At 33.4% G+C, this 14469-nt stretch overlaps 3 protein-coding genes across 3 annotated transcripts; all 3 read left to right on the plus strand.

The window, feature by feature from the left end:
- Nucleotides 1–726: 726 nt before the first annotated feature.
- Nucleotides 727–2721, plus strand: LOC123193482 (heat shock factor protein HSF24-like). Its single transcript, XM_044606500.1, has 2 exons — nt 727–1399; nt 1879–2721. The coding sequence occupies exons 1-2, from the start codon at nt 1196–1198 to the stop codon at nt 2485–2487; spliced, it is 813 nt and encodes a 270-aa protein (XP_044462435.1). The 5' UTR covers nt 727–1195; the 3' UTR covers nt 2488–2721.
- A 2982-nt stretch (nt 2722–5703) lies between these two features.
- Nucleotides 5704–9218, plus strand: LOC123193402 (red chlorophyll catabolite reductase, chloroplastic-like). Its single transcript, XM_044606380.1, has 3 exons — nt 5704–6538; nt 7693–8029; nt 8844–9218. The coding sequence occupies exons 1-3, from the start codon at nt 6206–6208 to the stop codon at nt 9116–9118; spliced, it is 945 nt and encodes a 314-aa protein (XP_044462315.1). The 5' UTR covers nt 5704–6205; the 3' UTR covers nt 9119–9218.
- A 932-nt stretch (nt 9219–10150) lies between these two features.
- LOC123193408 (probable calcium-binding protein CML20) lies at nt 10151–14332 on the plus strand. The gene is made up of 7 exons (XM_044606392.1): nt 10151–10303; nt 11620–11740; nt 11821–11857; nt 11943–11970; nt 12138–12290; nt 12365–12467; nt 14208–14332. Exons 1-7 carry the CDS (start codon nt 10301–10303, stop codon nt 14270–14272), a joined length of 510 nt encoding a protein of 169 aa, XP_044462327.1. The 5' UTR covers nt 10151–10300; the 3' UTR covers nt 14273–14332.
- Nucleotides 14333–14469: the final 137 nt, after the last annotated feature.

Below are 14469 nucleotides of genomic sequence, written 5' to 3' on the forward strand. Positions count from 1 at the left end.
GAAAGGAAGGAATTGAAAATCTTAACAAAGAGAAATATATTTTTTTAAACTTTTAAAAAAGAAAAAATTATTAGTTTTTAGAGTTTAAAAAAATAAAGTAAAATTTTAAAACTAATAAATTTTGTTTATTTTAATAACTGATAAATGAGTATTTAGATTTTTAAAAATTAATAAATATAAAATTATAAAAAAAGGTAATTTTTAAATGGGAATAAATCCTTTGAACTTAATAGGATTGAATGCAGGAGCGGATGAGTGGCCGTATATAATACAAAATTAACATAAATACCAAATACAGAAACAGTATTTAGTGTCAAGAGAAAATAACCTCTTTGGACAGCCCCAACAATTCAAATTTGGTAATATACACTGGAGACAAGAACAAAAATACAAAATTGGAGAAAAAATCAATAATTAATACTTTAATTGCAATTAAATGAAGCAATTAGAAATGGGAAAGTGTTAGGTGAGAAATAGAACGGAAAAGGATTAGCCTCCTCCCTCCTCACCAGCTTCGCTATATTTTTTATTGCCAAAAATAAAATAACGGTGAATCCCACGCGTCTAATATATATATATAAAAAAAAAATCTTTTGGAAATACAATAGAAGCTTCCTTGAAGAAACGACCAAGAAAAATTAAAGCAAATGAAATTCCTAATTCTCACCTCTCTTTATCCTTTTTCTTTTGTCTCCAACTTTACCTTTGAAACTTGAAATAAGACTTGTTTGTGTCTTCCTTTACCATTCATTATTTTTGTTGTGTTTCTTAAAATTTCTAGAACCAACATCGCTTTCTAACCAGAGTACTGGACCCTTTCCCCTCCTTTTATAATTGTCTCGTACAAGTATTAACAAAGGGAGTACCGCCTTCATCTTCATGAGAAGTTATGGTATTGGTCTTGTATAAAATCTCATCAGAAAAACTTTTTCCGGTGATTGCTCATGGAAGCAGATAGGAGCAAACGCTTTAGTAATCTTGTTCATTCAAGGGTTTTCCTTTCTGGGTTCTATTGCTGGGGCTGGGAATTCTTGACTGCTCTCTTGCTCTTTAGTTCTTCCATCTAAATCCCCCCGTAAACGATTGAGTAGGTTATTTTTCGTTTTTATTTTTTTTTAGTTGAAAACTATTTCTTTAGATTTTACTTTTAGCTTGATCTCGGGGGGTTGGTGAAGTGTGCATCGGGAATACAAAAATGGCGCAGAGGTCGGTTCCGGCGCCGTTTCTGATGAAAACGTATCAGTTGGTGGATGATCCAAAGACCGACGATGTGATTTCATGGAATGAAAGTGGCAACACCTTTGTTGTTTGGAAAACTGCTGATTTTGCAAAGGATTTGCTCCCTAATTACTTCAAGCACAACAATTTCTCAAGCTTCGTCCGCCAACTTAACACCTATGTAAGTTCATCCACCCGTGATTTCTTTTTACCAGTAAATTTTTGTTGTTGAAGATCAAAGAGAAATAATCCTCAAGATGTTTTTACCAGATTTGAGATTTTTCATTTTATTAAACACCAATTAAATCTGTAAATGGAAGGTTTGAATCAATGATGGGGCTGGGGTTGGTGAAGAAGGTGTGTAAATGAAAGATCGATTCTTCTGTTGCGTTTATAAATATTTTATTACTTTCGTGTCTAATTATATTACTTCTCTTGCACAGTTCGTGTTTTAGACAAGATATTCACATGGTCAAATTTTAGGTGAGGGGTAGAATAGTAACTTAAAATAAAAAAATGCCTCATGAATCAGGAACAAATTCTAGTCCCACTCTTCTTCTTCTTCATACTTTCTCCTGTAACGGTTTCATTGGACATACGCACGAGGCAAGAAACGTAAATTCTACCGATTAATAATAATGTAAACGTTAAATTATATAGGGATTCCGAAAGATTGTTGTGGACAAATGGGAATTCGCCAACGATAATTTCCGGCGAGGGAGGAAAGAGCTTTTAACCGAAATTCATCGGCGGAAAACGGTGCAAGCATCGACAACACAAGCGGCTGCAAAAGGAGCTGGCGCGAAAACAAACTCAGCCTCGAATTCTGGTGAGGATCTGGGGTCGACGTCGACGTCATCGCCGGATTCAAAGAGCCCGGGGTTGATTGCTACGGCGAAATTCGCGGATCTTACGGATGAGAACGCGAAGCTGAAAAAGGACAACGAAATGCTGAGCACGGAACTGGCGCAGGCGAAGAAGCAGTGCGAGGAGTTGGTAGCGTTTTTGACGAAATGTGTTAAGGTGGAGCCTGATCAGATCAATCGCATCATGCGGCAAGGAAGCTGTGGGTCCAACCGTGATGGATTAGTAAGTGATGAGGACGAAGAAAGTTGTGGAAAGTTGAAGCTATTTGGGGTTTGGTTGAAAGGTGATGGAAAGAAACGGGTTCGTGAAGAGAGCAGTATCGAGTGTGGTGCTGGTTCACGTGACATGAAGAACGTGGAGCTCCATGCGCCGTTGATGAAGACCAGCAAAGTTTGTAATTGACCAATCAAAATGATGATTATGCCCCCCTGTAGTATCTGTGTTACTATTATTATGGTTATTGTTTTTTTTTTTTTTTTAATTTTTGCATGATTGTGATTTAGGTAAAAGTAGAGATCAAACAAACGCAAATGAATCTCTACGAAGGGGAGTCCACCCTTTATCATGGATAATGTTAGAAATTATGGAATGTGTAGACTTTGCTTCTAATAATACAGTCAATATCATGTATGTGTATCTCCTTTCGGACAAAGGCTCAACTCTTAATAATATGTTACCACGTTAAAAATGTGCTATTGCCATGTTAAAGTAAAGGGATTATTATCAAATTTATCATCTACTAAAGCCCAAAATCACTCTAAATAGAGATGAATACGAATTGAATTGAATTCGAACATTTCTTAGTTTGAATTTGATTTTATTTCGTTAAGTCAAAATTAAAAGTGGTTTAAGTTCAATTTAAATAAAAATGATTTGATTCGAAATTAATTTGAGTTGATGGTTCGAATCTATAATGTAGATTTATAATTTAAATTTATGACTCATTGATTAAAAAAACTTATTATTGTCTAACAATGAGTAAAATGATATCATTTTAACAATTGTTTAACATAATTTGAATTAAGTTTGAATCGAATTTAACCATTCACTTAACTTGTGAGCTAAATTGAATCAAATTCTTTATAATTTGAGTTTGACTTGGTTTTAAAAACAAGCAAAACCTCAAGCTAAGTGAAGGCTACTAAATCAAATCAACTTTTCAGTTTAAACTAATTTGATTCGAGATTAACCCTAACTCCAAAGCTAAGTGAAGGCTATTACTACCCGCCCTCAAACAATTCATCAATATGACTCATTGGATGCTAGGCAAAGTTTTTCATTTGAAATTTCTTTGTTCTTTTTCAAAAGCTAATTTTTCCTTACAAATCTTGTGCTTATAAATTTCTTATACTTTTAGTCAAAATTCAATTTTGAATTTTCGTCCTTTTTATCTTATAATATGACTATAGAAAATTTAGTGCCCATTTACATTGGTTTGGTAACATAAATAATAATATGACACATTATTATAAAATTTTATTATAAAATAATATGACACGTGTGAAGATGACACAAATGTTTTTGTTCCAACCAAACTAGGGATGGCAACAAAACTAATAAATGTGGGCATGGGTTGGGCTCACCACAATCTATTGTAAATTGGGTCGGTCCTTTTTTTTTATGAAAATTTAATCGAGTTTTTCTTCTTTCTGAAATAAAGTATAGCAGTTTAAAAAAATTAATTTATCAAAATACATTTTGGAAAAAAAAGTTCTATTTCTTATATTTTTTTAATTATATATATGCAAATTTTGAGACCGAGATCAAGATCAAGACGTAGATCTTATAAACGAGTGGGTTAAATTGAATCGTGTATTAATTAAAAACAAATTAATTTAAATAGATAATAATTTATTAGACATATACCTAACTCTAATAGTGCAAGTAAACCTATGGGTAATTTATGAAATTTTTATAATTAATTTAAAATTAAGTTTTTGTTTTTTATACGATTAAAAAACAATCGCATATAAATAATAAAGATTGTTTTTCAATAAAAGTATATTATCGGTGAGTATAAGCTCAAATTAACAATAATGGCAACTTGAAAAGTTCTTCGAAACCTAATTGATATTCTTCGTGATATCAACACTTCCAAAATCCTTGTAACCCATCATTTATTTGGCTTTATAAATTTAATTTTTTTTTTACTTAATTATTATTCTTTCTTTAAAATTGTGATTACATACAGTTATTGATTATTATGGTGCATCATGATAAATTTCTGGTTTTACAAATTCTATGTTATGCACAGAGCAAATTTATTTTTAATTTATTCTTTCTTATAGTCAAAGCATAATTCTATCAAGAAATGTCCTTACTTTTTGGGTTGATTTCTTTTGTTATGTTACTTTTAAAATACAACAAAATTTTTGACTTTTTGATTGCTCCTAAAAAACAGAGAGAAGGTTGCTATTTTTATTTTTGAAAAAGTTTCCGGTAACCTGCAGGTAAACCTTGCTTGTTCATTCAAATCTTAATCCTATAATAAAACAATAAAATTAATTTTTATTTATGGATAATATTGTTTTTTTATCTAATATAAACAAAAGACATAAGTTAATAATATAAATAAAAACTTTAAAATTCTACACCACAAACACATTTGCCTTGGAGAAAACAGATCGTATCACAATTATTAGAAAGAATGCTATCATTCTACATTTAAGGTGATGTAAACTACTAAATTGTCATGTGGTTAATTTTTTCTTGATACATAATTTAGAGATAGCTCGCGCAATGGGGGACATATGATCTTAATCGAACAACCAAACCTTATTTCTCTTTGAGACAAATTTGCTCTATTTAATGTTTATCGGTCAAAATCTGCCCATTTATGTTATAGGGTAATATGTGCCTAAATGATGTGCCACATGACTAATTACTTAGCTAAATATTTGCTATTTGGTGTTAGACACTATTTATGATACCATTTTTTAATGGGTAAACTTATTTGTACAACATATGCCCCTAGTTTTCAGAATTCCAACATAATTTAAAAATTTATTCATTTCTATAGTGCAGATGAGTGATGCATGTTTTGACTAGGGTTGATATACATGACAATAATAGTTACAACATTTTTGTCTCACATTTATTAAGGTGTAGTTGTGAGGTCTACTTAATAATGATAATGTCATGAGATATGTTTATTAGCGATCTAGGTCTACTCTTTGGTTCACTAACATGTGACCTAACTTGATTTAGATTATGTGAATTTTTTTTCACTCAAAAGCCTATATCTATAATTTGCCTTTTGAATCTGACTTTTCACTTCTATCGCTTGAACTTGCAAAGATACCCTATAAATGCCTATAAATTTTGATCTACAAACTTCGTGTCTTCCATATGTCGACTTCTAGTGGCATTGGTTTTGAGAATCCTAACGAGTTTATAACCTATCCAATGAACTCCAAATTATCTTCTCTAGGTAACTTGAGTTCGGTGATGAAGATGGATGGAGTTGGGACCCTAATAGAGATTTGGATGGTCAAAGTAGCGATTAGGAATAAATCTAGTAGGACTGTATTAAGTTGAGAGGGTAAGACAAATACCCCCTCAGAGTATTTTAATCATATTCTCATATCATAGGCCAGACAGCCACATGCACTATTTTTGTCACAGAACTAAACAATTTAGCAGGGCGCTATGATTTGTGCGAAGTTGCGATGTGGGGAGCTAGAGACACAAGCCCAAGTCTTCCTTTTTTGGCTAGATGACGTTCACCAAAGCTATTATACGGTGCAGGTGATCCTCCCTTTTCACCATTTTATCTATGTAGTGTTGAATCATTTCGACCTGGTGCTTTTTAATTTTTTTGCAGGTCGTGTCCTTGACTCATCCAACCTTTGAACCCTTACACGACCTGTAAAATTGTAGACAGTGGCAAGGTGGGCGGTGCTATGTTCTGAGGAGCCGGGGCGTCCCGCCTCTACCTGTGACCCAAGACACAGCAATGCAGGCCTCAGCTCATCCAAATTTTAATTCTAGTTTTGCACCTTGTTTTACCGAGCATGTTAACACATTACCTACTTTGATGATAAAAAAACGGCTGCGTTTCGAGCTGTACGTCGTGAATCTTACATATAATTTGAACACCGATGAGTAAGACGAGGAAATCATGGCTGTAAACAGCCACCATTTTTTACCCTCTCAACTTTCTTCTTTCATCCCCACTTGTACACTTTTAGCTCCAAAGTCCTCAAAGGCTCTTATCACTTGCTCAGCCAAACCACTATCGTCTCACATGGATTCACGCAGAAAGTTTCTGGAGTTCCCTCACGTTTCTTCCCCGATCAGGACTCTCATGATTGATCTCGTATCGACGGTCGAATGTCGCCTCGACTCGCAGCTGCTTCCTTGCACTCTACCACCTGATGTACAGTATTACGAGAACCAGAGTGGCAACGCTCAAGCCTCTCTGCAAATCAGATCAGGCCACAACTCCTCCTCAGTAATTCTGTTTCTTCTGTTTCGTTTTTGGTCCTTTTAGTTCATAATTTCCCTGGCTACATATTACATTGTTAATTTCTCACTTGGCCTAATTTTTATCTCATATTTTGTTAATTGTCACAATTAATTGTTTTGTACTCAAGTTAGAAGGCTTTTCTAAGTTTAAAGCTGAGATTTTTGAACAAAAAGTGCATGCAACATTTAATTGGTGGACAATTTATAGTATCCTTTAAGTTTTAATATCTTATAACTATAATTTAGTGCTTGTAATCAGTACAGGAAACATGAACTGTTTTTTTTTTGTGGATAGAATTCATAGACTGTGTATTGTTTCTAACATGGAAGGGACAAAGTAAGAAAAGTTTTCTATTTGATCGATATCTATAGCCTATAGGGCTAAAAAATGGAGATTAAACTTCAATGAATGATATTTTGGTTTGTTGCTGGGTTCTGTTAATTGTATAACAACATTTTATGCTTTCATAATACTTTCTATAACTTCCAACTTTTGTGTTGAGCCACTAGCGGCTGGATTCCACCTTCCATTGTGCTTCAAATGATTCAAGGTTAAACAGTCAATTCTACTGCTGTAAGCTTGATTTACTTTGAGTTTGAGTTTTGTGTTTCATCCTTCCGCTTCTCCCATTTCCCCTTATTGATTTTGCATTTGGGCTTGGTTTTGAATATGTTTGGAGGATAATATATGATCTTGCTAGCCCAACTCTGTTCAAACCAATTATTTTATTGGTTTTACGCTGGCTTTGGAGCTTCGATTGAACTGCCACTCTACCTTCTTGTGATTGCTTTGGACTTTGGTGGTACTTTCTTTGAGTAGTTATTATGCAGATAATAAATAGAGGTTATATAGTTGTTTCCTCCCCTGTGGCATTTTTAGTAGCCTGGGGTATAATGTATATCATAATCGAAGGGAAGGATTCCTCCCGCGATTGGTTTCCAATAAGAAAGGAAAAAATTGAGATCAATTGGTTGGACTAATTAGCTGCCTGTGGAGAATATGAACTGATACCTGGATATCTGTCATATTATTACCAAAAATATTAGGGCCACACTTGTTTTTGGATCCTGATAGTTGAGACTTACATGATGCTAGTTCATCTTGGTCTAAATTTTTAACTTAATTTGCTTCCATGTCAGATTGATTTCATTCTGGGAAGTTGGATACACTGTGAGTTACCAACAGGAGCATTGAATATAACAAGCCTTTCAGCCTATCTGAACTCTTCTACAGATGCACCAAATTTCTTAATTGAGCTTATACAGAGTAGCTCTACATCTTTAATCCTCATCCTTGATTTGCCTCCTCGAAAGGATCTTGTCCTAGATCCAGACTACCTTCACACTTTCTATGAAAGCACAAAACTGGACACTTACAGACAAATGCTTGAGAAAGTCCCTGAGGTTACACCATACTTCTCGCCAACCCTCTACATACGTTGCACTGTCTCTCCGACAGCAATTATGGTACGAATAGAAACAGTGTAACACCCCAGGTCCAATAACCCGGCCCACTGTTAAGATATTGTCCACTTTGGACACACAGTCCATCATGGGTTTGCTAATGGGCTTTGCAACCCAAAACGCGTCTTAACAGTTAAGGAGCTCACAGACTATTTAACCAATACAATTCTCCCACCACTAACCAATGTGGGATCCAAAGACAGAGCACACACAGACCCAGCATCTCTCCCGTGCTTTGTCGATGTGGGATTCGCCTAAGGGTATCACATACACCCCCCCTTACGGGACTCAGCGTCCTCGCTGAGGTTTGCCCCACCATAGTTCAACAGGACACGCGGAGTTGCTCTGATACCATTTGTAACACCCCAGGTCCAATAACCCGGCCCACTGTTAAGATATTGTCCACTTTGGACACACAGTCCATCATGGGTTTGCTAATGGGCTTTGCAACCCAAAACGCGTCTTAACAGTTAAGGAGCTCACAGACTATTTAACCAATACAATTCTCCCACCACTAACCAATGTGGGATCCAAAGACAGAGCACACACAGACCCAGCATCTCTCCCGTGCTTTGTCGATGTGATACCCTTAGGCGAATCCCACATCGACAAAGCACGGGAGAGATGCTGAGTCTGTGTGTGCTCTGTCTATGGATCCCACATTGGTTAGTGGTGGGAGAATTGGATTGGTTAAATAGTCTGTGAGCTCCTTAACTGTTAAGACGCGTTTTGGGTTGCAAAGCCCAGAAGCAAACCCATGATGGACTGTGTGTCCAAAGTGGACAATATCTTAACAGTGGGCCGGGTTATTGGACCTGGGGTGTTACAAACAGAGTCAGGAGAGTCAGCACGAATTGAGGAGATTGTAACAAGTTATGTAGATCCTATTGCAAAGGAACTGCTAGGAATATGGTTGAATCGGTGTGCTTTTGCTGAAAGAAAAGTTGGGGTGACAGAAAGAGCTTATTTGGAAAAGAGGGATAGTGTAAATGGGAGCAAGACCATTGAGATTGATCTAGCTTCAAGTTTCCCTAGATTATTTGGGCAAGAAGTAGCAGATCGGGTAATCCAAGAAATTCGGAAGGTTTATACAACCACATGAGGTGCTGAGGTATGGATAGTCAGGGGAAAATATTTGGTTACTGTAAATTATTTACCTTAACTTTGGAGTAATATATATTATTATTCTCCCCTTTTTACATTTAAGTGTTTTTGTCACTGCTAAATTGATTGTTTTTTTTTTTTAAATCTCAGACCTATGATCCTTTACTAATAGTACTTCATCAATTACATATGGGTTGTCAAGATTACTTACATATGAGTGATTGATCCTCTGCTCTTAAAACCTTCTCGAAGGTTAATAGATATTATCAAAAGTCTAATAAAACCTAAGATTGATTATCTTGATAGATTATAACTTTTAAATATATTGAGATTATCTTTATTGATCATTTAAATCTATTTGTAAACTGTCATTGAATTATTTAATTATTTAATTATTCGACTTTATTAAACTAAAATCATAAGTAATTTAGCCATGTCAAAACCTTTTCTAGCAAAATAAATCTTTCTTTTGATATTGTTTTTTATGAAGGCTTTTTATCTGGATCTTCTCTGTTAGAGAATAGTTTCTTAAATTATACATGGAGTAAAGATTTAAGTCGCATTCATGAATGGTAATAAAATTTCTACGATCATAAACAATATAAAAAGAAATTGTTGGAAAATTTGTTTTAAATCTCAAGAAGTTTTTTCATCTATTTAATCAAAATACTGATAAAAAAACCATTTTAAAATGTTTTCCACAATTTCAAAATGTTCCCAGATGCACTGTTGTCTTAGCCTTCGGTGAGTTTGAATATGAAATAATATATTTCTTTACTTTTTTGATATTCTATTCATTTTTCCTTGAGTAAATGAATATAAATTTATGTAAAAATAATAATATATAATTAAATTAAATTTTATTTTAATTTAAAATTATTTAATTATATAAAAATATGTCATTATCGGTGTTGTATTGTTTTTCATTACCATTAAAATTATATATTCATTTATGTTATCGTAAATTCAGCTTTGGGCCTCCACGGTCTCTATCCAAGTAGACTTAGCAAAGCCCATGTACCACTACCCATTTTAAATTTGCTTTCCACTTTTGCCCCCTTGTTACCCATCAGCTGAGATAAGGAAAAGTTGTTAAATTTGACCCTACCATCGGATTCTCTTTCTTTTCTGGGAGGATACCTGTAATACGCGTTGCGATCTCGTCGACCCAAACCAAACAATGGTGCGTTTTTATTCAAGCTAAACTTGAAAATTCTGATTTCATGTCTTAATGATGATCTTGGGTTGACGTTTTGATTCTCTGAATCTTCATTCTTACTGTTGCAATTTATTATGTATTTTCTTACAATAGAGTTTGTAATGTTATTGAATTGGGCTTCTGTTTTCTTCTTTTGATTATCGATTCTATTGAAGAAAACTAATTAGATCTTGTGTAAATTATGATCTGAGGGTGTGAATTACTGCAATTGAATGACTCACTAGAGCTCAATTGATTGTAAAGGCACAAAACGACTTAGTTGAGTTATGAATTACGACCCTTTATAATGGACTCCTTAGAATTGTGCTTTTACTGGCCGGGAAGTTGTTTCTTAGGTAGGTGTTTTTTTTATGCTTGAACAGACCAACTTGCTTATTTTTGCCATTTTAGGAAGCCTTATGTTCTATGATAGAATGCGGCTTCTGGCGAGTTTAGAATGTCTCAACTTTATGTGTCTCTAATTTGTATTTATTGGTCATATGAAATCTTTCATATATCAAATTGATGGCTTTCTTTAGCCTTGTTGCTAGATGCCAGTGAAGTAGGATTTTTTAATTTAACTTTTAGGTTGCGTATGGTTTGAGTAATTTTTTATTACCAAAAATGAAAGATTATTATAAAGATAAATTAACTGAAATATTTCTAAATATAAATTATTAATATGTTTGGTAAAATTTAATATATATAAACAATTATTGTGTTTAGTTTACAGTAATAAAGTATGTTAATGTTATTTAAATGACCTCTAACGATTATTAGATATAAATTAGTACTGTATTTGGTTAAACTAACATGTCTTATGTTATATATTTGCTTTGTATATTTTCTAAAATGTTTTACATTTTAATAAGGTATGAAATTAATTATTGTTCGTGTTGTTAAATTATGAAATCATCAATTAAATTATTTTTTCAAGTTATTATCTTATTGTCATTATATTTTTTTAAAAATATTTTTCATATTAATTATTATTTTAATTTAAAATGAGAGTATTTTGGTTTTAAAAAATTAATAAATAAGGATAAAATTGAAACAAATTTAAGGCTCCCTTAAGAATCTTTAAAAATCTAAAGTAGAAGTAGTAATCAAATTATCCTTATATTACCTACTACATCATCTTTGGTAATAAAATATTATCGAAATCTTTGATAATTTGACGAATTAAACAAGATAATATCAATAATAAAAGATAAATTATCAGGGTAATTAAAGATTATCTTGAACCAAATGGCTCCTAAATATTGTTTTATTTTTCATAAATTTCCTATTTACCATTTTAGGCAAGTCTTTATAGAGGACCATCTAGAAGAGAGAAACAAAGAACTCGTCATCATGGATTAACTAATCCAAAGAAGCAAGAGATTAAGGAAGCATTTGAGCTATTTGACACGGATGGCTCAGGTATGAATAATTTATTAGTTTGTGTTTTTCTTAAATATGTGTGCAACTTTTTAAGCTTTTAATATGATTGTTCTGTCCAGGAACTATTGATGCAAAAGAGCTAAATGTTGCCATGAGGTATGTATATATTATATAACATATGCTTAGAGTTTTTTAAGCTGACTGTTCATAATATATTAAAACTAAAATTTTCTCATGGCAGGGCTCTTGGTTTTGAGATGAATGAAGAGGTAATTTCTACACCATAAATTATCTTTCTATTTTAAGTGTTCAGCCACCCAATTACACCTTGGGTCTTCCTGGCATGGCTGTAATGGTGGAGACTCTCCTTGCGTTTCGAATTCTAGTGCACAGACTTCTTGCTTGACTAACATATTAATCTTCTGTGTCATTACAGCAAATTAAGCAAATGATTGCAGATGTTGATAAGGATGGAAGTGGTGCGATTGATTTTGATGAATTTGTGCATATGATGACCACTAAGATTGGAGAAAGAGACTCTAAGGAAGAGCTCATGAAGGCATTCCACATCATTGACCAAGATAACAATGTAAAGTTCTGCTTGTTTGGGCCTTGAGTTTTGCACATGGTATATAATTACTGATTCTTCTATTTGGCATGCAGGGAAAGATATCAGTAGCAGACATTAAGAAAATTGCAAAGGAACTTGATTTGAACTTCACTGAGCAAGAGATAAATGAGATGGTCGAGGAAGCTGACAAAGACCGTAAGTTAGCCTCCCTTTTTTAACCACTACTCCTGTGATTTTTGCAGAGAAGTTTATTTTAAATGATCTGGCACATTAAGAATTATTACATCTTAATTTTTTAGCCAAATATACATGTAAGGTTTCTTTTTTATCTACTCAATTGTGCTTTTAAGAGTCACGGATAACTTTGTGCAGTCTGATGATATAAGAAGAGTTGCCTTGTGTCAGATGAAAGGAACATGAAATGATAGTCCTTTTCTTCTATTTTCTTTTTTATTTTTGCTACTGATTTTGATAATTTAATTCCTTATTTACAAATTTTTAGTGGCCATTCTGTTTCCGAAAGTTTCACTTGTCAGCTGATGCAGCTAGATAAACTGTTGGTGAAGTTCTGTTAATGTGATGCAATTTTGAAAAGACCATTGGCTGTGATAGTTAAATATATCAGCCCTTTTAATTTGTAATAATAAATTGAGTCATGCTAGGGTCATAAGTTCATAACATGAAGATTAATGTGATAGTTATTCTAATATTATTTCTTTTTTTTTTTTTTTGTCCAAAAGCATTTAGATTTTGATTTTTTTGCTGAAGTATGTTGGGACCTAGATTGATTTTTTTTTCTTTTTGGTTTTTGCCCTCTAACATTATTTCTCTGTGATAATAGAATAAAATGGAGAACAGATAAAAAATTGAGAATGTTTAATTTCACACTATTTCCAGTTTTCTCTTATGTTTTCCCCTTGTTTTGCCCTCTCAGTTTCTCTCGCTTCTATCTTCTGGTTTAATATTGCATTTTTAGATCTACAAGTGTTGCAATTCTCATTGCCATTGAGATCCATCTGATTGCTGATTTCTGTTACAACTGTATTTTCCTGCAATTGAACACCAGCAGATAATGTACTTGTTGAACTACAGTTTGGTTTAGCCTGATTAATTAATGGTTTGATTGTCTAAAGGTGCAATTGTAGTGTTTTTGGCAGTGTGTGAAGTGCTTCTAGATGTCAAAAGCATTTTTATGCTTTTTTCCTGGTTTTTGGCTGGAAGAGGCAAACACTTTTTTGAAACAATAATACTATTTGGCAATATCTTTTTGATTCTAGGATGAAGAGATAACTCAAATAACTTGCCAAATCTACTATCACACTTGTTGGGATACAAAGCTGTGCTCCCAACTTTGTATGCAGAGCATTATCCTGTTTGAAACTAGGGAGGATTGAGAAAAACTTGGGTGTCTTAAGAAATGTGTCTTTTTGTAAACTATTTTTGTAGTTTTTATGAGTATAGTAGGCACTACAGAACAAAAACAGTTCCCATAAAGGTCTGAGGTCTGTCAAATGCACTCTTAGAGAGTCTCTAGTTAGGAATCCTTGATTTGGGGTCCAGTCAAAGCCAGAGGCCTTACTAGTGTCGTGACTTATTCACTTGGATAATATCTGAATGTGATGCTGGTTCATAGTTTGGAAATTGCTAGCCAAAACCTTCTCAACCATTTGTTACTGGAAATTATTTTATGTCCTGAAGGCTATCTGGTTATCTCACTTGGTGGTAGAAGTCTGGACTGGCTGTACAAACATTTATTATTATTATTATTTTTCATTTTCATCACAAAGCAAAATCTGGTGTTGGGAAGATGGCGATTTTTTTATCATTATTATTTCATTTTATACTAAATCTTATCAATTTTGAAATACTTATATGTTGTGCTTAGTTGTAGTAGTATATCGCTTACAATGGATGCGATTTTCTTGAAATATGTAGATGATGGAGAAGTGGGTATCGATGACTTCATAAGGATGATGAAGAAAACCACATACGGGCACTAGAGCCTCTGCAGAGTGTTGGAGAAAGGATCATGCTGTAGCTGTAATCTTTTTGTATAAATTTAAAAAAAAAAAAAAAGAAAACTTTGCTCTAGACAAATTATGGTTATTATGGTTTAAACTTTTTATTCTGTAGCAAATTATTTATTTTTATCTAGAACGATGTTTGGAGTTGGAAATTATTAAGGGATATTTACTTT

The sequence above is a fragment of the Mangifera indica genome, chromosome 1 (assembly GCF_011075055.1).
Source record: "Mangifera indica cultivar Alphonso chromosome 1, CATAS_Mindica_2.1, whole genome shotgun sequence".
NCBI lineage: Eukaryota > Viridiplantae > Streptophyta > Magnoliopsida > Sapindales > Anacardiaceae > Mangifera > Mangifera indica.

Excerpts from the sequence above, each read along its gene's own strand:
- LOC123193482 (XM_044606500.1), top strand. The coding sequence starts at position 1,196 with ATGGCGCAGAGGTCGGTTCCGGCGCCGTTTCTGATGAAAACGTATCAG. Across the intron at positions 1,400-1,878 it reads TCCGCCAACTTAACACCTAT|GGATTCCGAAAGATTGTTGT; the intron begins GTAAGTTCATCC and ends TAAATTATATAG.
- LOC123193402 (XM_044606380.1), top strand. The coding sequence starts at position 6,206 with ATGGCTGTAAACAGCCACCATTTTTTACCCTCTCAACTTTCTTCTTTC. Across the intron at positions 6,539-7,692 it reads CAGGCCACAACTCCTCCTCA|ATTGATTTCATTCTGGGAAG; the intron begins GTAATTCTGTTT and ends CTTCCATGTCAG. Across the intron at positions 8,030-8,843 it reads AGCAATTATGGTACGAATAG|AAACAGAGTCAGGAGAGTCA; the intron begins AAACAGTGTAAC and ends CTGGGGTGTTAC.
- LOC123193408 (XM_044606392.1), top strand. Across the intron at positions 12,291-12,364 it reads TCATTGACCAAGATAACAAT|GGAAAGATATCAGTAGCAGA; the intron begins GTAAAGTTCTGC and ends TTTGGCATGCAG. Across the intron at positions 12,468-14,207 it reads CGAGGAAGCTGACAAAGACC|ATGATGGAGAAGTGGGTATC; the intron begins GTAAGTTAGCCT and ends TGAAATATGTAG.